The following is a 26693-nucleotide window of genomic DNA, read 5'->3' as shown; positions in this document are numbered from 1 at the left end:
TGGACTATATTTTTTTTTGGAGGGGGGAATGAATGAATTCCTATGCCCCACAAATAACCCAGAGATGCATTCTAAATAAAAGCACACATTCTGCTCATGTAAAAACATCAGGCAGGCCCCACAAATAACCCAGAGATGCATTTTAAGTAAAAGCACACATTCTAGTCATGTAAAAACACGCTGGTTCCCGGACCGTCCGCGGGCCGGATTTAGAAGGCGATTGGGCCAGATCCGGCCCCCGGGCCTTAGTTTGCCCACCCATGTGCTAAGTCAATCTGTTGCTTTAACTGGGGGCTAATAAAATCTTAAGAAACCTTCATGTTCTTGTATGGTTAAGTGTAGCTCAGCTGGACTTTGCCACCTAGTGGCAGACAGAGGAAGATAACAAATTGACGCACCTAGCAGAAAAACCAAGCAAAATGTCAGGGGAAGAGTGAAAGAATCCGTCTGTCCTTTGCCTACACTAACGGGACAGGCAAATTGCACGCCAAAAGTCCTTCCTCCAGGGTAAAGCCACCAGTTTCTGCCTGGTGGAGAGAGGCAGGTGCTTATATGTACTCACCCCAAAATCCCCAGATACTGGAGGCAAGAAAACACCATTAAATGAGCAGCTGGAGTAAGGACAGTGGACAGTATTGAAGATTTTCTCAATGCTTGTCAGGCACTTTTCATAATCTCCATCGCCCTCAATTTGGAGCTGTGAGGAGCAGGGTAGGGTGATGTTTGGAGCTGTACAGGGGCTTTTGCACAGGTTAGAAATATTAAGAGTCCTCTCATATCCTTGGTGGAAACATGGGTCTCTGATTCTGCTACTCGATGAGCCCTGCAGTGGAAAGAAGAAAAAGGGTGGATGGGTAGTTACACACACTGGAAACTAGTTATGACAGAAGACAATGAAAAACCTGGATCTAGGCAGGAATGGGCTCACAGCAAGTAATATCCATATTGTTACTATATTTGCTTTTGCTTTTTTACTTTATTACCAAGTTAACAAAACAAAAACACCAATGGATGGCCAGAAAGAAATATGTCAGGAAAAATATTGAAAAACATGCATGTAGGTCAGCCATTGGGAACCTCTGGACTAGGAGCTAGTTTCAGCCAGCAGGGATCCTAATTTGACCTGCAAGGCTATTTCCCCCAAACCACACTCATCTGCCCCACATTTGTGATGTCTGGCATGGGCAGGTAAACTTGTGGCTGCAAAGGAGCAATCAGGAGCTTACATGGCATTCCTGATTATCCCTTGGAAACTGAGGCTCTCTAACAGCACTGAATGGAGCTGACTGCATACCCCTTTAAAGTTGGCAGATGCTGTTTGGATTCCACCTTGAGGTGGACATGTGTCCTTTGTAGAGAAGCTCTGCAGATAGTTTTTCTAGCCTGCAGAGGAAGAATGTCCATTTACAGGTAAACAGGCAAAGTGGGACCGAGCGTCTGCAGCAATCAGCTGATTGGTGCTGAGAACAAGGCCCTTTAAACTTGTCGCCTGAATTCAGAAAGATGCCAAAGTGGCCCAAGGAGTATGGGGGAGGTAGGATCTGACCCAGCAGCTGGACAAGGTTCCCCACACCAATGAAAGTTGTTAAGTGAAGAAGTCGTAGGTGCAGTGGGACAGGGCTGCTTTGGTTGACAGCGCGAGTCAGTCTGCTGTTCCTCTTAATGTTCCTGTATAGCTTTGACCTTGCTGCCACCCTGCTCCACTTGCTCCTGGTTTAGTACAAGTGCAACCAGAATAATCTTCAGATTGATGAAAGCTGGACACAACAGACTTGGAAGCTGAGCATGCAGCTTAAGAGTCACCCCAAACTTACCAGAACGTCTTGGAGCAGCTTGAGCCGGAGTGCTTGGTCCTTCCCGTAACACAGAAAGCTGTGCGTATACACAGTGTACTGTTTGCCGTAGAGATAGAAGTTTGCTGTATCTGCTGGTGACTCCAGTGTCTCCTGGTCTGGTACAAAGGTGATCTGTGTGGAAGCTCCACCAAGGTCCAGCGCCCCTATGGTTCCAGTTCTGAAGAAGATGCGGGGCAGGAATTTTGGCCAGATAGACTGCAAAAAGAGCACACCAGGTGGGAGGAAGCTGCATGAGCTTGTCAAGGGACAGAAGACCCATCTTGTGGGAAATGCAGCACAGGATGTGACCCAGGAAAATGGAAGCATGGAGTCAGGAGAATCAGATGGTTAGAGGTGTGCTAGCACAGGCAAGAGGTGGGTTAGTAAGGAATAGACATGTTGGGAGAAACCAAGGATCATTCAAGTATGAGATACAGTATGGGAAGGCCAACAATAGTTTGTTTAAATTGCGGGAGGGTGGGGCAGGTTGTAGACTTCTTAACTCAGCATGCTAGCAATATGTATTTCAGCAAAGAGTCTTGTGGCACCTTAAAGATTGAAGCCCATTTATTCAGGCCTCTCGTCAACAAAAGCATGTGCCACAGTCAATCTGTCCATCTTTAAAAAGCAGCACAAGTTGCTTTGTCATTTTTGCAGCAATGCATTATATTCCATACTTAACAATTGTTTTGGTGATTTGGATGGCACTAGAGTGTTTTGTTTTGTTTTGTTTACAAGAGCCATGATCCTTTAGGGGCAATCTTTTGAGGGATATCTGCTGCTTGGTGGGCAGGTGCCAGAGTCAAAAGGGATGAGCTATCCCTTTCCTTCTCTCTCTGCCACTTCCATCCTCCCCCCTCCTCTGCCACCGCCATGAAATGAGCTTGTGGGGTGCATGCAGCCCTTGGCCCCAAGTTTTGCCATCCCTGCTTTAAGGAGTCATCACTATTAAAATGGAAGTAAGCATGGCCAAGCTTCAGGGAGCTGTGTTTCCTTTCTGGCATGGCATGTTACCTCTTTGAAGTTGCCCAGCAGGTAATTAATGGTGATCCAGCCATAGGCACCTTCTTCCTCACCAGTCAGGATCCTGGCACCCTGGAAACGGAAGGGGTATGAGCGCAGGGTCTCCTCCACTGCAGAGAGGACCCTTTTAGCCGTGTTCTCATTCTCCAGTCTGCATGTAGAAAAGAGGGATAGGAGTTACGTTGTGCTGTCTTATTATGTTGTATTTTTATCATTCACCACTGCCCTGGAAGCTGTTTGGACAAAGAGCAGCTCATCAATTTTAAAAAAATTAATCTGCCAGCGTTCCCTGCTACTTGAGGCCAGATGTCTGATAGTTCCATTTCCTTCTTTGGCTTTTTAAAAGTGCATGTTGGGAAGTGGCCAAGAAATGATATAAGATGTGCATGTTTGTGACAATGGATAAAGCAGATACTTGGATATGACATGCAAATTATGAAGAATGACCTGAGAGGTTTGCAAGGTGCAGATCTTACTTATATCTGGCTTATCTAACATTGCTCTAGGGCTGGCACCTTCAGCCCTTTTCAGGCTCCTTCCATACTACTTCCATGTGATTTTACAAACAGGAGCAGGGGGGGAAAATGTATCACAGAATCATAGACTTGTAGAGTTGGAAGGGACCCAAAAGTCATCCAGTTGAAGCCCCTGTAATCATAATCAGAAGCAGCCTTCATTCTATTGCACACATAGCTTCCTGACCAAGAACACCTGATATACCAGGAGGCTTTGCAAAAGTCACCTTCATAATCTTCGCAACTATTGCAGCCTTAGGACTGTGGATTGGGCACAGAATAGCTGTGTGAGTGAATGATGGCCATTATGGAGATCCTGATTTATCCAAAGCTTATGGCAACACCTCTGGGCATCACAATGTACAATAGTAAGTGAAGGAAATGGAGAAATGGTCGATGGTCTCCTTCTTGCGCTTGCTTTTATAAGCTGGGGATCCAAGCACACAGAGCAAATTAGGCACTTTGCATCAGTATGTCCAGGCAGAGATACATGTCCCGGTTTGAACTGTCATCTACAATGGTACCTCTGGTTACAAACTTAATTCATTCCGGAGGTCCATTCTTAACCTGAAACCGTTCTTAACCTGAAGTACCATTTTAGCTAATGGGGCCTCCCACTGCTGCCACGCCACCGCTACGCAATTTCTGTTCTCATCCTGAGGTAAAGTTCTTAACCCAAGGTACTACTTCCAGGTTAGCAGAGTCTGTAACCCGAAGTGTTTGTAACTTGAGGTGTTTGTAACCCGAGGTACCACTATATATGGACCAAACAACAAGGGACTGAATGCAGCAATGACATGTTTGTGAAATGCAGACACTGTGCGGTGCCAGTATGTAACTAAATCTTCCCAGGGGTGAGAGGAAGAAAAGACAAACTGGGCCAAGTTTGAGTATCCCTGTCAACTCCAAAGAAACCTTTGAAAACTGTCATTTGCAATTTCACCCCTAGAGAACATGATATTTCAAAGAGCGCAGATTGTATCCTCCTTTGGTACCTCAGCAGCCGCATGCCAGCTGTTGCCCCCAAGTAAACTGGCGTCTCTGGGTGTTTCTCTTTTGGTACTATTTCCTTTGCCTTATCCATGCAGTGCCTTAGGGGGACACCAACTTCTCCCACACGGTCAGCATAGCCTGAGATTCCTGGACCTGGGAGAGAAAACGCAGAACTTTTGTCAGCTAGTTTTAGTCTGGTGTTTTCCTGAGCGTGCTGTGTTCCAACCTCTTCACTCTACTATCATTTCAACATCCTATTAGCCCCAACTTTCCCACTTTCTTACCATCCACTTCACAGACATGCACCTGCTGCACAACTCCCGTGTCATTCTCCTTCTCTGCCGGCCATTCATATACATACAAGTTAGTGTGAGAAGAACCAGCATCCAGCACAATCCCATACTGCAGAAGAAACAAAACCACAATTTTTGCTCAGCAAAACTCAGCATATTGGGAAGATGTGATGGAGACGCATTTCTGTTTAAGCACTTAATTATGATTTGTTTCTCCTAGCTACCATAAAAGCCGTGTGTGTGTGTGTTTTAAGCAAACATATCCCTCTCATTTCCTATCTTTTTGCAATCAATGTTGTATTTGCAAATAAATTAGATTCAAGTCATTTGCATCCTTCAGATGTGCAAATATGGCCTTTACTCAAAACTGGGACCTTTTATAAATTCTTGATTGTGGTTTCAGACATACGCCCATCTGCGCTGAATGTAAGATGTTCAGGCCTAAAATGAGAAGCCACGGTAGGTTTTTAAAGACACACCTGTCTCTGGACCTAATTTTACCCTCAGCAGGCTGTGCAGGAATTACTAACATTATCACTAATGGTTTTTTGTATTGTGCCCAATAGGAAGGTATTTGACTTGACATGGGAACAGGGCAGCAGAGATGTTTGGTAGAAAAGATGAATCAACCAGACCATAAAAGCACAGCAGGGAGGGAGCACGAAGAGTCATGGTATCTTGTAGCTCAAGTATTCAAGCCAGTGCTTCCTAAACCTTTGAAACCTGGAGCAAAAGTGTTTCGTTTTTGCTTAAATTTGAAGGCACTCTTTACTCTTCTGTTCTGAAAAATACATATATCTTTTCGCAGATCACCCATAAGAAGAATGGACCAGGTATCCTTCTTGCAAATGCAGGTTGTATTATTCAAAGTTGCTTCCAGGTAACCCACCCTCCTCTTTGCCTAGGCAGTCAGGACCCAGGTGAGGAAGCATACTTTGTGGGCAATGATGAACCTTCTGGGATTGCCCTGGAGCTGCAGAATGGATAGCATAAGAGAACCCTAGTGTATCCTTGCTCCCTCCCTCAAAATGTTGCCACTACCGGTAAACTGGCGGAGAAAGGGAGAGATTATTTCTGTTCCAACATGCACAGCGAGCAGTAGATGCATCCAACATGCTTCAATTTTCCCATTAGCCCTTCCCATGCTGCACTAGTGCAGGGAATCACTGGCCTAAACCATTCACACTGCTTCCGCAGGAGGCTCTCCTGTGACTTACCTTCCTGTTCTTGGTGGCAGAACTGTTCTGCGTGACAGCCACAGTGATTAAAGCAATTATAGCCACTATTAAAAGAAATCCCATGGCAGCATATTTTGGATGGAAACGCTTGCACAGCTTGGCACCTGCAATCGCAGCAAAGTGAAGACAGCATTACAAACCACACAGCATAAGAACGCCTCTCTTGGATCAGGACAGTCAAAGGCCCATCAGGTTCAGCAACCTGCTTTCCTACAGTGGCACCAGATGCCTGCAGGAAGCCAGCAAGCAAGTGGCAAATGAGCACCATTCCCATTCATGGTCCCCACTGCAACTGGGGATCTATGAATCTAATCCTCTTTTACAGCACGTCTAATTTAGTGGCCATCACCACATCTTGCGAGAGAGGATTCTGAAGCCTAACTAGGTGATATATGAAGAAGCATTTTCTTTTGTCTTTCCTGAATCCCCCACCATTCCGCTACACTGGATGACCTTGGGTTTCAGTATTATTGAGAGCTGGAGAAAAACTTATCTCTACCCACTTTTCCCACACCCCTTTTATGCACCTCTTTTGGTGGTCCTCCTTGCTCACCATTTTCTTCTAAACTAAAGAACCCCCGCACATTGTAATATTTATTGATAAGGAAATTGTTCCATCCCCTTGATAATTTTAGCCACAATTTCCTGCACTTTCCCCACCCTTTCGCCAGCTATACCGCAAGGCTGATTGTCACTGCCTGATCTGATGCAGCTACAGAAAAGGAAGCAATCCCATTCCTCTTTGACGCTGGAACACAGCGCGGCAAAGCTGGCCAGGAATCAGCTGCCACTCACCCCGCTGCTAGTCCAGATGCTAGATCTCTGCCCAGCTGCACAAGCCTCCCCGGCTCTGCTTTTATTTTTGGTCTCTGTGTTTCTGCAGAAGCTATTCCTGGAGTTCTAAAATTCCACAACAAATCAGTTCTGGGCTCTCCAGTCTGATTACACTGCTGCCAACAATTTGAAATGGATGCAGATTCTGCCAGAATGTCTTTCAGGGACTGAAGCACATTCAGTGAATGCAGCACTGTCAAGTCATGGGTTTTTGAAAATCCATAAGTTAAATGGTTATGCTTTATTAACTTAACACTTTATTTATAAAGTGTTTATAAATAAAATACTTTATTTATAAGTATACTTCAGACTTATTAGAATCTTCCTTTAAGGACAAGCCTAAAGATGGGAAGAATGATTCTCCTTTCCTCCTTCTCCTGCCAGCAAGTCTGAAGTCAGTGCAGTTGTCCTGTTGTACACAATGGCAGAGTTAGAGCTTTAATGCAATAGAACAGGAGTAGACAATGCAACCTCTTCCACGTTGTGGACTACAACTCCCATAATCCTCAGCCAGCGTGACCAATGTATGCTGTAGTAGTCCATAACATCTGAAGGGCACAATATGGCTACCCCTGCAGTAGAACAACTGGTGTGTGGTATATTTAATAAGTATAATTTATTTTAACCCACTTGCAAAATACTGGCTGTTAGAGCATGCTGTTGCAACCTTAGATACCAAGCATATTGTTTTGCTAGCTAGCAAAGAGGAAATAGGAAATAAAAGTTGAAAATAGAAACCATCAACAAAAGAGGAAGGTGGTGTCAGTTGGCTTTAAAAAGCTTTGGTTATGAGTTTGCTGTCTGATTACGGTGGGCTTATCCACACTTCCTCTTCTCCTGCTGCTTCCCCTGGGAAAACTACTCTTTAGTGCTCATTTGGAGCAAATCTATTGAACATGGAGGCAAAGAGACAGGAAGAGCGATGAGATGCCTTCCTGAAGACGAATAACCATGGAAGGAGCTCCCACCTCATAGGAGTGCCTCCTGCTTGCTTATACCATGCATGCATTTTTGTAAATGAAGCAAGTACTGTATGCCACCATTTCCCCCAGTGCTCTTTCATCCAAAGGAAACTCATAGTGCAAATCTACATCTGTCTACACAGTTCCATTGAGTTCAATGGAGCTGACTGCAATGGAGCTGACTGCCTTCTGCAACCAACTGGCCTCCAGATACTTGGGACCATAGCTGTCAACTTTATCCTTTTTTAAAGAGAAATTCCCTTATTCCGAATAGGATTCCTTGCAAGAAAAGGGAAAAGTTGACAGCTATGCTTGGGACTGGAGGGCATCAGGTTGAAGAAGGCTGTGATATAGGATTGCAAGCTAATCCTGGTTATCTGGAATGCCTTGCTACACAAAGCAATGGTGAGAGTACAATATATAGGCTTCAAGATTATCATACAGAAGCAGAAGTCCTTTGAGAAAAAAAGATAAAAAATAACATGCATATGTTACCAGGCTGAGAGAGGGAAGACTGAAATAAGTTCCCATTTGTTATCCTAAAGGTATCAGAGCCACCTCTGTTGGTTTGGAGTACCTGGGTTTTATATTAGCCATAACTTAGACCCAGCAATATTACAAAGTCAAGATTCAGCATGTGCTAAATAATAAAAGAAGAGAGAGCCTCTAGGTATGGTTGAAGGGCCTCTTTCCTGCACTGAAAGAGAGTTGGACTTGAGGACCTCTGAGGTGCCTTTATAACCATTAACTAACCCCCACACATCCGACACAAAGGGCAGGATTTCCAGGTCAGCTCAAGCTAAGCATCTCTCATTTTCGAAACCAAGGTTCACGGTGCAGCATTTTGCCAAGCAGGCAGCATTTGAGGCCCCTGGCTGAGGTGATTTGTAGCAACAAATAAGGCAACTAAATTTAAACCCTTTGAAGGAGAGTACAATGCTTCCCAGTGTCTTCCTTCCCACCCACCCCTTTGACACACACACCCCACTGAGAACAGGGGTGGAATCTATTCTTGTCCTTGGAGCTGCGTGGTGCTGGCCGGGGATGGCAATTAGCATGGTAACGATGCCTCGAAAGGCTGGGAAACGGGATGATTAAATCAGAGGACTCCAGAGCAAAGGGAAATCCCAGGGTGGCGGAAAGCCACCTCCTTGGCTGTCCAACAGAATAGGAGGAAACTGGGCATTGGGCCTGTGGGGTGGAGGAGAAGGAGGAAGTGGCTTAAGTGCCGCAGTTGCACATCAACACTCCCTGTCTGGCTGCATCCAGCTGGCTGGAATCACCAAATTAACTGAGCAGAGAGTCAGGGCCCTTCCAAATGTGTGTGGGGTTTGTGTGTGTCTGTGTGTATTCTGAAACACGTCACTGGTGCAATTATAGTGCATTAGTGGAGGGTTTATACTGGCCCATCCACACAATGTTCTCCTATATTAGTTTTTCTGCTAAGAATCCCCAGTATTACAATATTATTGCTGTCTGGAGGGGCTTGCTCTATAACATGACAAAAGTGGGATAACATTTGTAGTATAAAAAATTACAGGAACATACAGGACATACAACATTAGAAATAAAATGGTAGGTCCACCGCGAAAGTAATTTGGTGAGCAGCCTTCCACTTTTGTTCAAATTAAGTTAGTGCTTACGTTTGCTCTGATGATTCGAAGATAAGCACCTGGATGAATATGAAAATATAACAGAAGCAGAACAATCCCTTTTACGATCAGATCACAGTTCAACACACTCTCAAGAGTTATTAAATATATATATATATATATTCAGTTTCATTTAACAAACAGTAACATTAACAGAACCGAAGGCAGACTTACAGCTCATTTTGTTCCTTTTACAAACAGTATCAGCAGAGAGATCTCATTACAATCGCACCAAATATGAACGTGCAGATATCTCACAAAGAAACGCAGCAAGCAGGGAACCTCTAGCTATCATTCCATAAAAGGAAACAAGGTCTCCTGCCTACATGCTTTCCATCTGCATAGAAAATTAAGCTATACCAATCTGTAAAGAAGGCACAGGGTTTTGAGTGTTCTCGAATCAGTATTATTTCACCAGTAGTTTTTCAGCTGAAAAACTGTATTGAAGCCATTGTTCCTGAGATAAAGCATTTGCATGCATGTTTTCTTATTTACATTCTTCTCCGAACCCCACTTTGTGATATGCAAGTACTTGGAGCTATGCTCTCAATGCAGAGCTTAAGAACACTGCGTAAGATGTTCCTTGTAGGATCAGACCCACCTAGTCCAGCGCTCCGTTCTCACAGTCAGGTGCCTATGGGAAGCTGGCAAGCAGGACCTGAGTGCTCTCCTAACTTGTGATTACCAGCAGCTGATGTTCAAAGGCATATTGCCCCTGACAGTAGAGCTTATGTGTTCCTATATCTGTTGGAAGCCACCCAGAGTGGCTGGGGAAACCCAGTCAGGTGGGTAGGGTACAATTATGGCGCTGGAGGAGACTCTTGAGAGTCCCATGGATTGCAAGAAGATCAAACGTATCCATTCTTAAGGAAATCAGCCCTGAGTGCTCACTGGAAGGACAGATCGTGAAGCTGAGGCTCCAATACTTTGGCCACCTCATGAGAACAGAAGACTCCCTGGAAAAGACCCTGATTTTGGGAAAGATAGAGGGCACAAGGAGAAGGGGACGACAGAGGACGAGATGGTTGGACAGTGTTCTCGAAGCTACCAGCATGAGTTTGACAAAACTGCGGGAGGCAGTGGAAGACAGGAGTGCCTGGTGTGGTCTGGTCCATGGGGTCATGAAGAGTCGGACACGACTAAACAACAACAAATTATTATTCATGCATCACCTTCTCTGTTTCTGATGCTAAGGCACAAGCTTGTGCTCAGGGCTCCACTGAAACCATTGACCTTCATTTTCCTCTTCCCTTCAGGTGGGAAACATATTGTAGCCTGAAATTCTCAGGAGTAAAATGAATAAAACATCAACTTCTCCTGATAGAAAACCTTGAGAAACTGAAGGATTTTGAACATTTGGAGACCAAGTGCAGGTGAGAAAAAGCTGAGGTTAGTGTTAAACAGAACACCCTTGCTCATCCTTCCTGCCTCGTGCATTCCATACATTTACAGCACACAGCTTCCTGCAAAGGCTCCTCGGGCGCTGTAATTTACTAAAGTTCCCAGGGTGCTTTGAGGGAAGTTTTGAGCTTGAAATGTATGGTGCGTAAGCAGAATATGACGGGCAGGCTGCAATTCCAAGCTGTGAGGCTGCACCCGTTTCTATAGTGAAGGAACAGCTAAGATACGACCCCACACACGGACATACCGCATCCCAGTCCCCTTTCCCACAGAGCATCACACCGCCCGGAAGTGAGCACACAGGGGCTTTGTGCTCAGCGTGGAATCCCAGCTTTTCTGTTTGTGTTGGCAGCAAATCGAGGGTTTATTTCTGGCAAAATGTCGTCGGGGAAGGTTACAGACAGGAATTCCCTGTGACCCAGCCAGCTCGGCCTGACAATCCCCCCATTCACCACATCAGCACCAAGCGCATTCCTTCCATCTGGAGACAGTCCCACAGACTCGGTCCTTACTCCAACAGTGCAGACAGCAGCTCCCAGCTGCGTCCCCCCAAGTCCTGCTGACACAAAGCTGGAGCAATGGCAGCAGGCAGCAACCCTGGCAGCAGAGATAACATCAGGGCAGGACTTTGGGGCAGAGGCCCCGGACCCCACACAGCAGAATCAGCAAAAGGGTCCCCAAATCAGTGGCGTAGCGTGGGGGGTGCAGGGGGGGCCGGCCGCACCAGGCGCAACATCTGGGGGTTAGGGTTAGGGGGCGCAAATCCACGGGTTGGGGGCGCAAATCCACGGGTTAGGGGGTGCAAATTACTTTCCTTGCCCCGGGTGCTGACAACCCACGCTACGCCACTGTCCCCAAATGCAAGAGGCTTCCCACATTTTGAGAAAAGGATAGTAATACCCAAATGCCATTTTAAGAACCCCCTCCTAGAAAGATCAATTATTTACATAACTGCTCCACTGCCAGGGATCTCCCAATTTTCATAACATGGGCTTAATCAATGACATTCTCCATCCCCCTGGTTCCGTTGTGAGTGGCCCATTCAGGAAAATGAAATGGTTAGCCTCAGGGTTTCTTAGATGGTGTTGACAGCCAGATGCATTTGACATATGTCTTGCGGCTGGCATGTCACATGGGAAAAGATAACGGAGCACAACTGACTTTGACAATGGAAGTGGCAGAACCCTTGTCAACTTTGAAGCCTGCAGAATCCCACCGATACTTCTACTGCTTTGATATAGAAACCTTTTAGCAATGGAATTCACTGATGCAAGATGTGGTGATAGCATATTTTTTTTAAAAGGACAAATTTACAGAGCATAAAGTAAATAGCGCTTTGCAGAGAGCCAATAGCAACTGGGGAAGGGCAATTTTCAGCAAGAACCAACACAGGACACTGATCCCTGCCCCAGTTTGCCCCTCACCCTTGGTTGCTTTTGCTTCAAAGTAAAAGAGACCAGCATAAGCACACTTAAAAGAAGCAGCAGCATGAATAGCTTAACATGTCCTTTGGCTTGAATCGCACTCAAGGGCAACCACAGACAAAACATATTCACAGTGATCTACTTGGGCTATGTATGGCATAGATTTTTGCGTAGTGTTTATTTTCTATTGTTATAACAATTTCCCGTATTTTCCCGTGAATAAGACGAGGTTTATTTATTATAAAGAACTGTTAAAATTGGGGGTCGTCCTATACATGGATAGTGCATAGGGGGACGTGTTATTGGTGTTAGCCATGAGCAGCAGATTTTAAGCGGCATTTGGGTGGGTGATTGTTTGCTGCAGCAATGCCTGCTGCTGTAGCAAGTGTGCATGCGATTGGCGGTTGTTGGTGGCTAACGGGCAGATCGGTGGCTTCGTCGAGTTGTGAGAATGGCAGGGGTGGTCAGGCGGGTGAGCGATTGTCGGCACCCTCCCCCCCAAAAAAGCTTAAGAACTCTGGCCAATCTTCCCCCATTTCCTTAATTTAGAATCCCAAAAAATAGGGGATGTCTTATACACGGGGGCATGTTATGCACAGGAAAAAATGGTAATTTCTGACTTATTTATACCATGTTTTTTTCCTGCGTGTAGATCCACTCTTGCAGAGGCCAAGGGGATCACCAGTACAAAGCCTTGAGAGGATGTGAGCAACTTTGTCTGTAGTGCAATTAAGGCTTGTTGTGGGCTACTGTGTGTTTCGATGGTTCTTAACAGCAAAAAGCTGAGCAGGCCTTTTTGACAATCTGAAATAGTTGTGCTGGGTAGCAGTGTACAGATGCAAAGCTGGTGGAAAAGCTAAGATTTAATTGCTGCCTATGCTATCATGGAACAGGCTTTCAAATGGACTCTCAAGTAGTGTTTGGTCAGTTTTGTTTTGGCTGTTTTGCCATCAGCCCTGTAGTCATTGTTACAACAGTTTCATTTCTAGCAGATTCCTGGAGAACCAGGGAGCTGCCCTGAACCAATAGGAGAGAGCTTTCCGGGGCAACCATGTCAACCACCTGAGTCATTTGGGTATTCCAAGAGGAGAGTTGCCAACTTCTCCAAAATGCCACCAGAGTGGTCTGGAAACCTATTGGATCTAGCAGTTTCTAAGGGCAAAGCTGCCTATGCAGTTCTACACACTCTTGCAGAGGCCACACAATCCAACAATCATTTATCTCACTCTCAAGTTAATTCATTTTCCATGTTCTTATGTTTTGAAGCAAGGGTTCAGAGCCAGCAGTTCTGCATTGTTACTTGTCTCTCTTGGTCATGGAAAGCCTGAGCAAATAGTCCTAGGTAAGAACCTGGAAGAGGAAAAGGAATTATGTGTACATAAAATAATGTTTCCATAAATGGAAGTTCTTCCCCTACTTCCCATCTTAATGTTAGGATCCCCCAAGAATCTCTTCTTGGTGTAAGAAGAATCTTACTGGAACAGACCAAAGACCCAAGTAGTCCAGCAAATGTCATTTATGATTTCTCTCAGTTTTTCATTTTTCCAGTCTTAAGTTCAGTTTTCCACATTTCCACATCAGTTCGCAATTTTCTAAAAAGTCATGACAATTCATCAGCTTTTTTGATGTGTGAATTTCTCCTGTACACATTTTATGTGCAATTTTGTAGAATATATACATAATATCCTTCCTCTCTGGTCCCTTGGCAAAAGCTCTAGTACACACCATGGTTTCCACTTGCCTAGAGTACTGCTACCTGCTCTTCTCTGGTTCCTAACTCCACTTTTCTCCTTTTAAAAAACAAGTTGCATAACAAATGGTGAAAAACTCTGGATAGCCTCTGTGATAATGTGTTTGAAGTGAATAGCACAACTCCTATGAATACACTGCACTGCACTGCAATAAAATGGTCACTTGGCAGCCATGGTAAGTTATGGCTATTGAGACAAAATGCCTTTCAATACACTTGTCAATTTCACCTTTTTTTTTCCTACACAGGTGTGCCAATGGAAAAATGTAAATGGAAAGGGTTACTGATTTTTTAAAAAAGAAGTCCCAGGAGTGTTTTTGCCTACTATCACAAGCCTTCCTAAAGTGGCTTAAGAAAAAGCAAGCAAAAACCTGATTTGTCCTACCATGACAAATTATTCAGATGATCAATTTTCCATGTGTGTGGTATAGTCCAGGCAATCTCTTAGGCAGCCTGTCCATCAAAAAAATAGATTTCCAGTTTAAGAATTTGGGCTTTATTGGCTTTTAACGGGAAGAACCCAGCCCAGCAGCCCCAACTGAAGCTCCAAACCCTCAGGCTGGAATGAAACCAGCCGCACCCCAGTCTGCCTTTCTTCTCTGTGGACTTTGCTCTTTAAAGCCTAGATTGATCTCCAAGAGGTCAGCTTCCATAGTGGGACTTCCTAGAAACTTAGGAGGTCAGTGGATGTTGTTCAGCATGAATATCCTGCTCTGTGCTCCATATTGCTCATATTTCCATTCCAAACAATCATGAACAAAAAGTTCTGAAGTATTTTTAAACAAGAAGTGGTAGGGGGTGCGGAACCAAGGACAAGAGCCTATTGTAGAGCACCAGATGAAAGTCCTTATACAAGTGTGGAAGGAAGCCCCACATCACAGCAGCTCAAGTGTGTGTGGGGGGGGGGGGGAGAAGATCTTGAGAAAAGGTTGCCAAATGAAATGGATTTTCCTTTTTTGTGAATGAGCTCTTACACAGAGACCCATTTGTTGTCCACAAGTAGCAGGTGCAGTGATGGTGTTTTGAAAAGAGACCAGAAGTCCTAGAGTTTGGAGAACTCATATTAACAAATGACTTGTTTGTCAGATTTATACCCCACCTTTCTTTCAAAGAGCTTTGGACAAGATGGGATTTCTTCCTAGTCTACACCCAGTTATGTAAGATTATTGAGAGACACAGACAACATAAGCCCAGCATTTTGCTCTTGAATCAATGGAGAATGAGGTACTTGGTTTTGCTACATAATCCACACACAATCTAAATCTACTGCCTATTTTTTTCTCCCTGAAAAGTTCTTTTTGGGAAACTAGTCTTATTCTGAAAATAAAAGCGCACTGCTGATTGACTGTATTTACCATTGTTAATATTTCAGCTCGAGAATATACAAGCTTTCCTGGCCGTAACACCATTTGTTCTGATTAATTTAATTTCAAACAGTGCCTCTTCTTTGAAAACACACATTGTCGCAAGGCCATAAATCTGTGTCTCCTGCAATCTTGGTTACATAGTGGGATACTTTCACAGACACACTATTTTATTGCAAGTCCATAGTCTGTGAAAGTTTCCACAGTGAAGTAAGACACAGAATTATAATAGTTTTTTCAGTGGGCTGTTCCTGCTTCTTTGAGTATCTCTAACATTCAAACAAACTGCCACACAAATTAAGGAATGAGGCGTTTCAAAGCTCTGCTGCTGCCAGTAACTCCCCTGCTCTGATTACGATAGGAAGGTCACACAAAGGGAACTTTTGGAGTAAGGGAGGTTTGGGAAGGTTGCTGTTTATTTATTTATTTTTTTAAACCAACTTATTATGTGACTTCACTACACTAGACTAGACTGATAAGGTAAGATTCCAGTCTCAGCCAGGATTTCTGGCTAATTCATGTGGGCAGACTTCCAATTCTGAGAAGGAGGGAACAAAGGCAGTGCCTGCGCTCATCACATTCCTAGAACTGGCTTTCCAACCCCAAAATAATAATGGCCAGTGCAGTATTTCAGTTCCAATAAGAAACAGACTAAGTGCTTTAAGACAGTGGCAGGCAGAAAGTAGATGAAGATCTACGACAGTTCAATAGGGCAACTGGAGCGGTGAAACCCCATCCTGCCACCGTCCAGTCCCCACCTACCTGCCCTCTTATAAACTCTCCAGGGAGCGACACGGCCTCTTGGCTTCCTACTCCTCATTCTCACTGTTGTAGAACTCATCTACAGCAAAACTAGAATGAGATTTGCTCTGCCTGTCCTTGGCTGTGATTGCACCTGCCATTGGCTCTGACTCTACCTACTGTTGACTTCCTGCCTTCTGCCCTACCAGTCTCAATGGACACTAGCCACCACTGGTCCTATTGATCTTTCATTCTTTCTGTATGTCATTAGCACTTGGTTCTATTTGGTAAATCATGGGGTTCAAGTAAAAAAGCAAACTGGATCTGAGAAGTCAGAAATCTGCCCAGCTTTGCTTTAAGGCAGACTTCCTCCACCCTGGTGTGCCATTTGGGTGTTCTGAACTATAACTCCCTGTCGTCCTTGACCATTGGGCGAGGCCAGCTGGTGCTGATGGGAACCGCAGTTCAAAACATCTGGTATGCACCGGGTTGGGGAAGCTAGGGCTAGCCAATGTGGTGCCCTCCAGATTTTGGGCTACAATGCTCACCAGACTCAGCCAGCATAGTCCATGATTTAGGGTGATGAGAACAGCAACATTTTGAGGGCACCTGAGTGGTTACCCTTGGTTTAAGCCAAGTAAATATGCAACAGGCTTCGTCGCTAATAAGAGTATTCTTATTGCTGCTGATCACTATGTGTTACGGGGCTTACTCCCAGCAAAGTGTACATAGGATTATATCCCTAAAGCAGGGGTGGGGAAACTGTGATCCTCCATATGGAGTCGGACTCCAAGGCCCATCGGCACCAGCCTACATGGTCAATGATCAGGGGTGATGGGGACTGTAGTCGAACAACATCTGGGGGACACCAGGTTCCACATCCCTGTGCTAATAACTCTCCCACCCACACGGATGTCATTCTGATTCCCCTCTCCACAGATGTCGCACATGTGGTATCTGTGGAAACAGACCAAAAGTTACCATAGGAACGAGAGTCCCAAGGAACGAGAGTCCCGACTTAACACTTTCCACATGGGGTGGGGAACATTTGTTCAAAATATTATGTTGGAAACTCTTGTTAGTTGACCTTTCTGTCCTCCACAAACCCTTCTGGACATTCCCCCCCCCCAATCCATCCATTTCCCTTGGCAGTAAATTCCATCGTTGTTCACAACAAGGTGGGGGGGGTAGGAAGGCAGTTGTATTTTTTGGAAACATGATGCTTTGTTTTGTTTTGCCCAGTTCTTACTCATTTCTTATCTTCCATGTGAAGGGGGCCTTGTCAATAGGACAAGGTCGAGAAAATGGAAAGTTGCCAGGGTAGCACTACAAAGGAGGGAAGTTGGAAATCTTAAGCCAGGATTCTAAAAGGCACACAGGAGTCAAAGTTCTGCACACATGACAGAGTTTCTGAGGACCAAACTACACATTGCTTTAAAAGCTTTACAGCAGAGGCAGTCAACGTGGCGCCTTCCAGATGTTGCTGGACTACAACGCCCATCACCCCTGACAATTGGCCATGCTGATTGGAGGGGGCTGAACCAGTTCGGGGCACATGGAGAAGATGACAAACTTCTCTCCCCTTACACTGATGGTGGTGGTGGGACTCTCTCAGACCAAGGCTTGGACTCCCTTCTGGGCAACATTATGAGGGCTTCATGCCAGTGGTGTTTAGTTTAGAGCAGGGTTTCTCAAACTTGGGTCGCCAGCTGTTTTGGGACTACAACTTCCATCATCCCTATTTAGCAGGATCCGAGGTCAGGGATGATGGAAATTGTAATCCAGACACAGCTGGAGATGCAAGCTAGGGAAACCCTGCTCTAAACAAAAAAGCCCCAAAGGCTGCAACGTTACTCCTTCCCATTGAAGAAGAGAAGAGTTTGGATTTGATATCCCGCTTTATCACTACCCAAAGGAGTCTCAAAGCAGCTAACATTCTCCTTTCCCTTCCTCCCCCACAACAAACACTCTGTGAGGTGAGTGGGGCTGAGAGACTTCAGAGAAGTGTGACTAGCCCAAGGTCACTCAGCAGCTGCATGTGGAGGAGCGGAGACGCGAACCCGGTTCACCAGATTACAAGTCTACCGCTCTTAACCACTACACCACACTGGCTCCATCATCCTTCTTGAGGTGAGGCAACCAGAGCTGTATACAGCATTCCAAGTTGGATTGCACCTGTATCAAAGTGTGTGGAACTAAGTAAGAGGGTTAGGGCAGCAGTCAGGGAGAGAAATGTAGTGACACAGACGGAAGGCACAGGAGCAGCTACCAGAAAGTGTTTCAGCCCAGAAAGTATAGAAAGAGAGGAGGGGGGTCAGAGACAGTTTAGGAGTTAAAGAAAGCTTGTTTAAATAACGTTCCTTGTTTTTAAATACTGCTGCCTGATCCTTATTGATAATCAACACCACTTAAAACAGCACCTTCCTGATGCTGAAGTTCAGAGGAAAGCGTGCTCTCATTCCTACATGAGCAAGCACCAGGTGCACCTCTTCTATACATCATAAGGTAGCATCAGAGGTTACAGAAGGAAGGCAAATGGGGCAGCAACATCAGAGTCAGTAGCGTGCTCCCTCTGGTACAGCAAGATAACAGAGATGACACGTGCAAAAAGTTGTTTCTGCATTTATCTAGGACAGCCGATTCACCTTTTCCTGGGCCTCATGCAGGCCACCTAACAAACTGATCTTTGATCAAAGGATGGCAAACGTTAAAAAAATGAAAAGCAAACACTGCTTCTTCTGTGAAGAAAGCAGAAAGGGGTTTTTTTCCCCCATTGACCTTTCTCCAAGAAGCACCTCTAGTTCTTCTTAAAAGCTCAGGAATGTGATTGCCCAAAACAGAAATTCTGTACACACATTTGGACCAAGCATACTTACCTTATTAGGGGCATCAAAGAGATTAAGATGCTGCTGCCTACATAGCAGCTTTATGTAACTGTGTTCCTGTCTGGTGAGGAAATGGGACTTAGTATAATCAGCTACAGCTGTTGGGACAGGAGTAGAAAGGGCTGGAAATAATCAGTGTGTCTGCACTGCATGGGTGATCTGAGTTCATTGCCTCCACTCACTCACTCACTCATTCATACATCCTCTTCCAATTGTCTCCTTAGAGGATGATTTCCAGCAATAACTGCTGTAACTTATAGGAAGGCAGGAGATTAAATCAGTTAATTTGCTTAATTTGTCATTCTCAGGGTCAGTTCAAGTTTGGAGGGATGGGGGCCAACACAATTTATTTGAAAATTGCCGGGTACTGGTGTAATCTGTTTCAGAGAAAACGACAGTGTTAGTAGCATCACATTGGAAAAATGGCAGAACTTCCGCATCAAAACTATTTTCTTTACATCATTTTACACAGAGTTATATTTTGCAGGAGGTAATGTGGACTAATTTGTCTGGGGGATTTTCTTTTGATTCTGTGGTGGTAGTCTTTTCTGCTACCGCCACAGACTCAAAGGAAAATCCTTTGTTGACATCCTTCTGTCTCAGGAGACAATGGAGGACTGCCCCTTGGTGCGTGTGTGTTTGTGAGGTCAAGCTGTTGGATGTCAAGACCGATACGGGAGAGACATGTTTTGTTGCAGCTGGGGCAGATGAAGGCGTCCAGTTGGGCTGTTGCAGATGCACTGTACTAGAGTGCCAAGACTCGAATACAATCAAGAACAAAGGGCTAAACTGGCCTAAATCCAAACCACCTTATTGGTTTGTGGTATATAAGCAGTTTTAAATACTGACCAAAGTGTTCCTAACATATGACACCAGATGCTAAACTTCCATAGCTTTTGTTTGCTGTGCATTTTTCATATTTGGTTCTAAATGTCCCAAATAACAATACTCATGCTGTGTCTCTTTTTTCAAATTAAGAGCTACCCATCAAACTGTCAGCAAGCTTGTCTCACTCTGCAAGCTGCTTCCAAAGCTAAAATGGGGCAAGCTCTGTGGCACCAGTGAGCACCAGCTTCCACTTCTGCAATGCCAAGTGTGCATACTAGAATATAGGCAGTATGCAGCTCTGCAATGGTGCCTTATTTCATTTATTAATTTGTATCCTACTCTTCCCACACTCAGGGAGGCTGAGAACAATGTGGTGTGACTGCATTTAAGATATTTTAAAGGATAAGACAACAGAATAAAAACTTGGTGTGAATGGATGTGTTGTAAAAATGAAGGGGCAGTCTCTGCAGGATTTTTATGATACTCCTGCTGGAAGGGGGCAGAGGAGGGACAAGTTATTGGTTGGGAATAGGGGCTTCCTGCACCATTTGTAAGTTAGTGGCTTTAGGAATGGGTCTACGTAGATAGCTTCTATGTCCAAGGTAGCACTGATTCTAATAACTGATGGTATTTTCCTGTAGGGGTGCCAAGCATACAGATGTTTTTAGTTATGAGCGCAAACTTCAGTACTCCTAAAATCTGCAAGTACTCCTTCACAATTCAAATTACAGCACCGCTTAGAGGTGGAGTTTCAGAATTTAACAAACTTCAAAACACCATTGCAAAATACCCTAGTTTCAGCTCAGCCACTGGAGAGGAGCAGCGGAAGCTTCCTGGAGACTGAAAGGTGGTCATTAGACACCGTAAGAAGAACAAAGCTTGTCCGGATTATTGCAACAATAGCTGAGTTATTTAAGCTGGCAGTTCTTGCAGCATTAAGCTAAAGGTTACTTTAAATATAAACAAAAACAAGGAGTTAACACTGCAAGCATTTTAATCTTTTCATGTACAACGAGGCCCACTCCGTAGCAGTACAAAATCATTTGTAATAATAATAAAAATAATAACAACATGTGGTGGACAGTTAAAAAGGGCCAAGATATTTCTCTGTTCAGCCCCCAGGCGGTTTTTGAATGTTAGTTCTCAGGAAAGGCATGGTATTGTTTTCATTTAAAAGGTTCCTTTTAGGACAAGAACAAAGAGCTCAGAGATGGATTACTCCCATAAGGAGCATTATTTAGTATATTTACCCACAGAGGATAGACTGTTCCAGTCTATGATAATGTTTGAAAGCAATTCTATTTGCAATATCATTGACTTGTTTGATTTTGCTCACAATTATTCTTAGGGCATATGGTTCATTGTGTTAAGCACACCACATGCTAATGTTGGCAGGTACAACTCCCAGGCTCTCAGAATTGTTAGTTGTGAGGAACCTGCTTCTGATAATCACCTTGGTGAGGCTGGCAGCTAATCTGAAGCCCAGAAAGATGGGAGGAGGTGATAAACCGAAGAAGAAGAAGAAGAAGAAGAAGAAGAAGAAGAAGAAGAAGAAGAAGAAGAAGAAGAAGAAGAGGAGGAGCAAAGATGTGTTCCCAATTGTTCCAACACTTCAGGTCCTTCAAGAGGAAGTATTTATCAGGAAAGGGGGTTCAGTTAAACTGCACAGGCTAGCTCCACCACACACCAGCGGTGACCCTCAAAGGACACAAGTTGAACAAGTATGAGCATAGGTCCTATGTGTGTGCCAACAGAGGCTTGTCAGTGTGCAAGAAGCGCCCTTTCTCATCCTCACCAAACGCACAGCTGGGGGGCATGACCCTGCTCCCCCTCTGAGGCCACACCCACAACAGGCAATATAAACTCTATGATACCACTTTAACAGCCATGGCTTCTCCGCAGAGGATCCTGGGAACTGCAGTTTATGGAGCTACAATTCTCAAGGGTGGTTTAACAATCACTCCTTCTTCCCAGGGAACTCTAGGAAATGCCGCTTTGTGGCAGGGATGGAGTCTCTTAGCAACTCACATCCACAGTTTCCAGGGTTTGTTGGTGAAAGCCAAAGTGTGGTAAAATAGAGCTTTAAATGTATGGTGTGGATGTGGCCTCCATGTAAGTGGGACATTCATTTGAACACCCCTTGGGCAAAAACAGCAATGGTGCTCTAAACCACTGTGCCACAGAGGAACAGCTGGCTTCAGGTTGGGCATTGATGCTGCTGTCTGTGTTGCAGGCCTTGCTGCTGCCCCTCAAGGAGAGCTGCTGGACTCCCTGCAGAGCCACACCATACATTTAAGGCACATGACTTCCCCCAAAGAATAATGGGAACTTTGGTTTGTTAAGGATGCTGGGTATTGTAGCTCAGTGAGGGTAAACTACAGTTCGCAGGTTTCTTTGGGAGGAAGTCAAGTACATTAAATGTCTGGTGTGTACAGTATATGCAACCGCAGGAACTTACAATGACCAGCAGTGGTCAGCAGATGCAACAGATAGTTCCTGTGCCTAGATTCTCAGTAAGGGGTGAATAAGTACTGCTTTCTATTTTGTGTGTGTCACCAACTCAGGTCCCCTGTCTCTGGCGCTACAAAGTCCTTCTTCGGTATTAGATAATATAGTCACCCTGGGCTGTCTTTAGCATATGCACCACTGGGGTGTGTAGATCTGCCCAGCACCCCCAAATTTAGTTTAGCCACCACCAAATTAACTTTTATTGAGCTTTTTTTGGGAGGGGGGAAGCAAAAGTTGTTGACCTTTTTTTTAGGGGGGCCAACTATATTTGACGCTATGGAGTAACAGAGGGCGGGGGCTCTTTCACTCCATTTTCACTGCCACCGATTGAGAGGGACCGGTATACAGTAGGTATACATTTGGCACCCCACAGAATTCGGTTCCCGGGTGCCCTGCCCTGTAGTCACCCATGGCATGTATGGAGCTGAGGCTCCTGTTGAGTATTTGCATCTTGAGTCCTCCTGAGACTCCTGAGAAGACATGGGTTAGCAATATGCCTTTCCTTACTTTGGTGTTAGCCCTGGCTGTTTACACAGAGTTTTGTGCAGTGTGCCATTTCATCACAGGCCCCATCATCAAAATCCCCACATGTGTGTTCTAAATTCTTTAGACATGAGGACAGGGTGATATAAGCCTATGTCATGCAAGATGCGTATGCTCCTTGGATGAGGTTTACAGACCGGCGGTGGTGTGCTGTAACCGACTGTAGAGAGTGAATCAGAATCCTATCCTCCAGGGAATGGAGGAAGAGGAGGCACACCTTCAAAGATCTGAGCATCAACAAAGATCTCTTTCTCTGCACTGCCTCTGGACATATGCTTTCCAAACAGCTCACTTTCAGATAGTTCAGGTTACAGGGTCGCTTTGCACCCAGCCATTTCTAAACATTGGTCACATGTTGCTGGCAGATTCTCTGAAAATGCTAAAGACCAACCAATATCATGTTTTATAAACAGCTTTGTATTTAAAATCTTGCCTGGCAGTCAAAGGAGTTCAGGATTTCCATGCAGGTGGGAGAGAGAAATCCCACAGGTGGGAAACACTGTGCCATCCTTCCTTCTCCAGCCTGCTTGGTTTCTGTTCTACCTACAGAGAAAGGAACATGCCATGGACTAGCAGAGGGTGGGGCAGAATGATCCTGAACTATTCAGAAGCCTACACTCTCTGACACTGGAGGAAGAACATAGTCATCAGGTTTTGCTGTTGATTGCCCCATGAATTTGTCTAATCCTCTTTTAATGCTAAGCAAGTTGGTGGCCATTCCTGCCTCTTGAGTGAGTGAACACCATAGTTACGCAATGCGTTATGTGATGTGAAAATGCACGCTGCTGGCCTCATAGTGGGCCACTATAAAACTTTGCAAGCTAATAACTTTTGTGGGTTTATTTACCATACTGTTTTGTACTGTAATAGGACACAATGTCGGCTCTTTTAAGAACCCGGCCAACATTTCCATTACATTTCAATGTTGTTATGAAATGTTCCTGAAGTATGCTAAGAAGCATGGCAAAGTTCTTGTCAGCTCCTTCCTCATAAAAGACAAATGAATGCTAAATTTTTCCAGCTGCGCTTCACATTGCAGAAATTGAAAATAATGTGAAATATATATATATATATTGCATACTGCTGAAGGGGTTTTGGAAAATGGTGGTGCGTTCCTTCCACTCATGATATTTTGTGGGCTTATCATTCTGAAAAGCTGGGGGGAGGGATATACAGGGTTTTTAAAAAGCGTTTGAATTTAGCTCAGTGTCTCCTCTCCTTCTCATTTCTCTCTGCCTTCTGCTTGAAAACGAGACATTTGACAGCCTGTCATTTGGATAATGATCATGAATAACAGCCTCTGTTGTTTATTCCAACATGGGAAAGAATTTTTTTTATATAAGAGAAGCATCATCACGACTTTATCAGCCTCTTCCAACCTCCAATCTGTTTGGGTTCTTGCAAAGGACTTGATGAGAACAAGATAACAATTTTGTGGGTTGTCTAACCTGGGAAGCAGACTATGCAGTAAACACTTGCATGATGACTATGTAACATCTAGTCAGACACAAGCAATTAGGGAATTGGTTTGCCAAACACTTAGCATATTTGAGTTCTGCTGTTCAGTGCTATGGGGAGTTTCTTGCTCTCTAGAAATGCATCTTTCATATCCATGTGGAGAAAGAAGGCAGTTTTGACTTCAGCACATACTACGAGACACTCTCTGCTTGGTGTCTGGAGTAAGTACTGTCCACAAAGATGCATCTTGTGGAGACCACCCAGGAACACACAATTTGCATCTCCTACAGGCACAGTATGACTCCGGCAGGCACAGTTATGTTGAAGACACCACTCCAACAGGATCTAGCCCTCTTTGCTTTCCTCCTGAAAGCAGCAACCAGTTGAGGCAGATACTTCTCCTGCCCTTCTCTGATGCTCTGCAGTGGTGACCAAGAATAGTTGCATGCAATTGCAACAACTTGATGGTGAGTTTTCCTTTTCCCCATCTCCAGACCTGACAGGGTTCAAACTCAAGTGGGACCTAAATGCAGGGTCTGAAAACTCAGTAACAAGACTTGTTATTAACATAGTAGTACTGGAAATTTTATCTGACAAGACTTTTACCTATCTGTTCATCATCATCATTAAGAGCTGACCGAAGGAAAGAGATAGGGGATTTACAAGCCAGACTTTCAGGAAGTCTCTAGAAACCAGCATGGTAAAACAGATAATGTGACAAGACCTGACAGATCCCTGCTGTAGACAAGAGGTTCTAAGGTTTGCTTGTTCCCTGTTCTAAGCAAGCAAGGAGGTGAAGCCTCCCTTAAGCCCACCATCATTTCACCTAACTGCACTGAAATCCTCAGGCAGAGGCTGGCCAAGCATTTGTTGGTGATGCTCTAGAGCTGCACTTTCTGCATCCAACTAGTTGAACCAGGTAGCCGACAAGATCCCCTCCTGCTCTGTGATTCTGTCCTCAGATTTATCTTGCTTTAGGTCCTGGGTCTTTCCCTCACTGATTTGTCAGAAGCCCAATTGGGCATCTTTCACTGTACAGTTGGTATTGCACGACCATTATGGTGAAGAAAGGTCACAGTAACAACATACATTTAAAGCACATTTATTCAACTTTAAGGGTCATGGCTTTCCCTAAATAATCCTAGGAACTCTTGCTTACTCCTCACAGAGCTACAATTCCCAGCACCCTGAGAAGAGGAGGAATGAGGGAGATCACCTCCCTATCTTGACCCTTTCAGGGAAGAAGAAGAGAAGAGTTTGGATTTGATATCCTGCTTCATCACTACCCGAAGGAGTCTCAAAGCAGCTAACATTCTCCTTTCCCTTCCTCCCCCACAACAAACACTCTGTGAGGTGAGTAAGGCTGAGAGACTTCAAAGAAGTGTGACTGGCCCAAGGTCACCCAGCAGCTGCATGTGGAGGAGCGGAGACGCGAACCCGGTTCCCCAGATTACAAGTCTACCGCTCTTAACCACTACACAGCTCAGAGGCAGATGAGGAGAAAAGTGGGGAAATCATGGGAGAGCCAGAGCAACAGCTGGCTGACACGTTGTCATTAGAAAGCTTTCCAGACCCTCCATCTTCCAGAACCTGGCGAGCCTTAAAAGTAGGAGAGCAAAGAGCTCGAAGACAGAGGGCACTTAGCAGCAAACATAGAGGCGGTGATGATGATGATGAATGAGGAAGCGGGAGAGACGGGGGGTGTGGAGATTCACTCAGGACAATGCCATTATCCAAGAGGCTGGGTTCTATAGCCTCTCTATGTAAAGACTGAAATAAAAAAGTACTGTAAGAAACTTTTCCTTGTCTTTATACTTTCTGGGCCGGGAGCCACTGGAGCCACTGACAGCATCTTGACACACCCTTAACAAACTACAGTTTCTGGGATTCTTTAGAGGAAGCACTGTGCTTTAAATCTCAGATTTGAACCATACATTAAAAGGAACCATGGTTTGCACTAAGCACATCAACACTATTTTCCTACATGCATTTCCCAGCTGCTCAGAGTCTCAGTCTCTAGATGCAGCGTCCTCTGGAGGAGGAATAATGGGCATAACTGGTAGGGTTGCTGTCAAGGGTTGGCATTGCCAGGCATCTGCAAAGGGGCCCACACCCCATCAGGGGGCCAGTTGATCCAGGAACAGGCAGATAAAGCTGATGTGATTTCATCAACAGAACCTCACACCCGTCTCAAACTTCTTTGTCAGTCTTACAGCAGTTATCCTCTGGTTACCGCATCACACAGAGGTAATCACTCAAAGGGCGATTTCATAGAAGTTAAGACTCTTCCCCAGAACCTACAGGAAGAGGTTAGCAAAGTATGTTCCTCAAATACATGAGCACTCGTTTTCTGAATACTTCAAACCAACTTCTGACTATTACAAGTACCTGTTGAGCAACATATTGGGAAGAGGAGATTGACTTTCTCCTTTTCTTATCTAAGGTG

At 44.8% G+C, this 26693-nt stretch overlaps 1 protein-coding gene across 2 annotated transcripts in view; it reads right to left on the bottom strand.

Annotated features, from left to right (window-relative positions):
* The window catches only part of ENTPD1 (ectonucleoside triphosphate diphosphohydrolase 1), a 33646-nt gene that overhangs the window by 4344 nt on the left and 2609 nt on the right, over positions 1-26693 (bottom strand). The window contains exons 1-7 of one of the 2 annotated variants that reach the window (XM_081911484.1): positions 6693-6873; positions 5877-6001; positions 4651-4768; positions 4369-4519; positions 2850-3009; positions 1815-2051; positions 563-823 (exon numbers count right to left, since the gene is read on the bottom strand). In XM_081911484.1, the coding sequence (XP_081767610.1) occupies positions 563-823; positions 1815-2051; positions 2850-3009; positions 4369-4519; positions 4651-4768; positions 5877-5960 (1011 nt within the window). In that variant the 5' untranslated portion in view covers positions 5961-6001; positions 6693-6873. Of the gene's footprint in view, positions 1-562; positions 824-1814; positions 2052-2849; positions 3010-4368; positions 4520-4650; positions 4769-5876; positions 6002-6692; positions 6874-26693 lie in introns of those variants that run through there. The other variant, XM_081911483.1, reaches the window with a different exon arrangement.

This window comes from Podarcis melisellensis (assembly GCF_964234715.1).
Source record: "Podarcis melisellensis genome assembly, chromosome: 5".
Lineage (NCBI taxonomy): Eukaryota > Metazoa > Chordata > Lepidosauria > Squamata > Lacertidae > Podarcis > Podarcis melisellensis.
The sequence above is the reverse complement of the archived record's forward strand: the minus strand, read 5'-3'. Positions and strand labels throughout refer to the sequence as shown.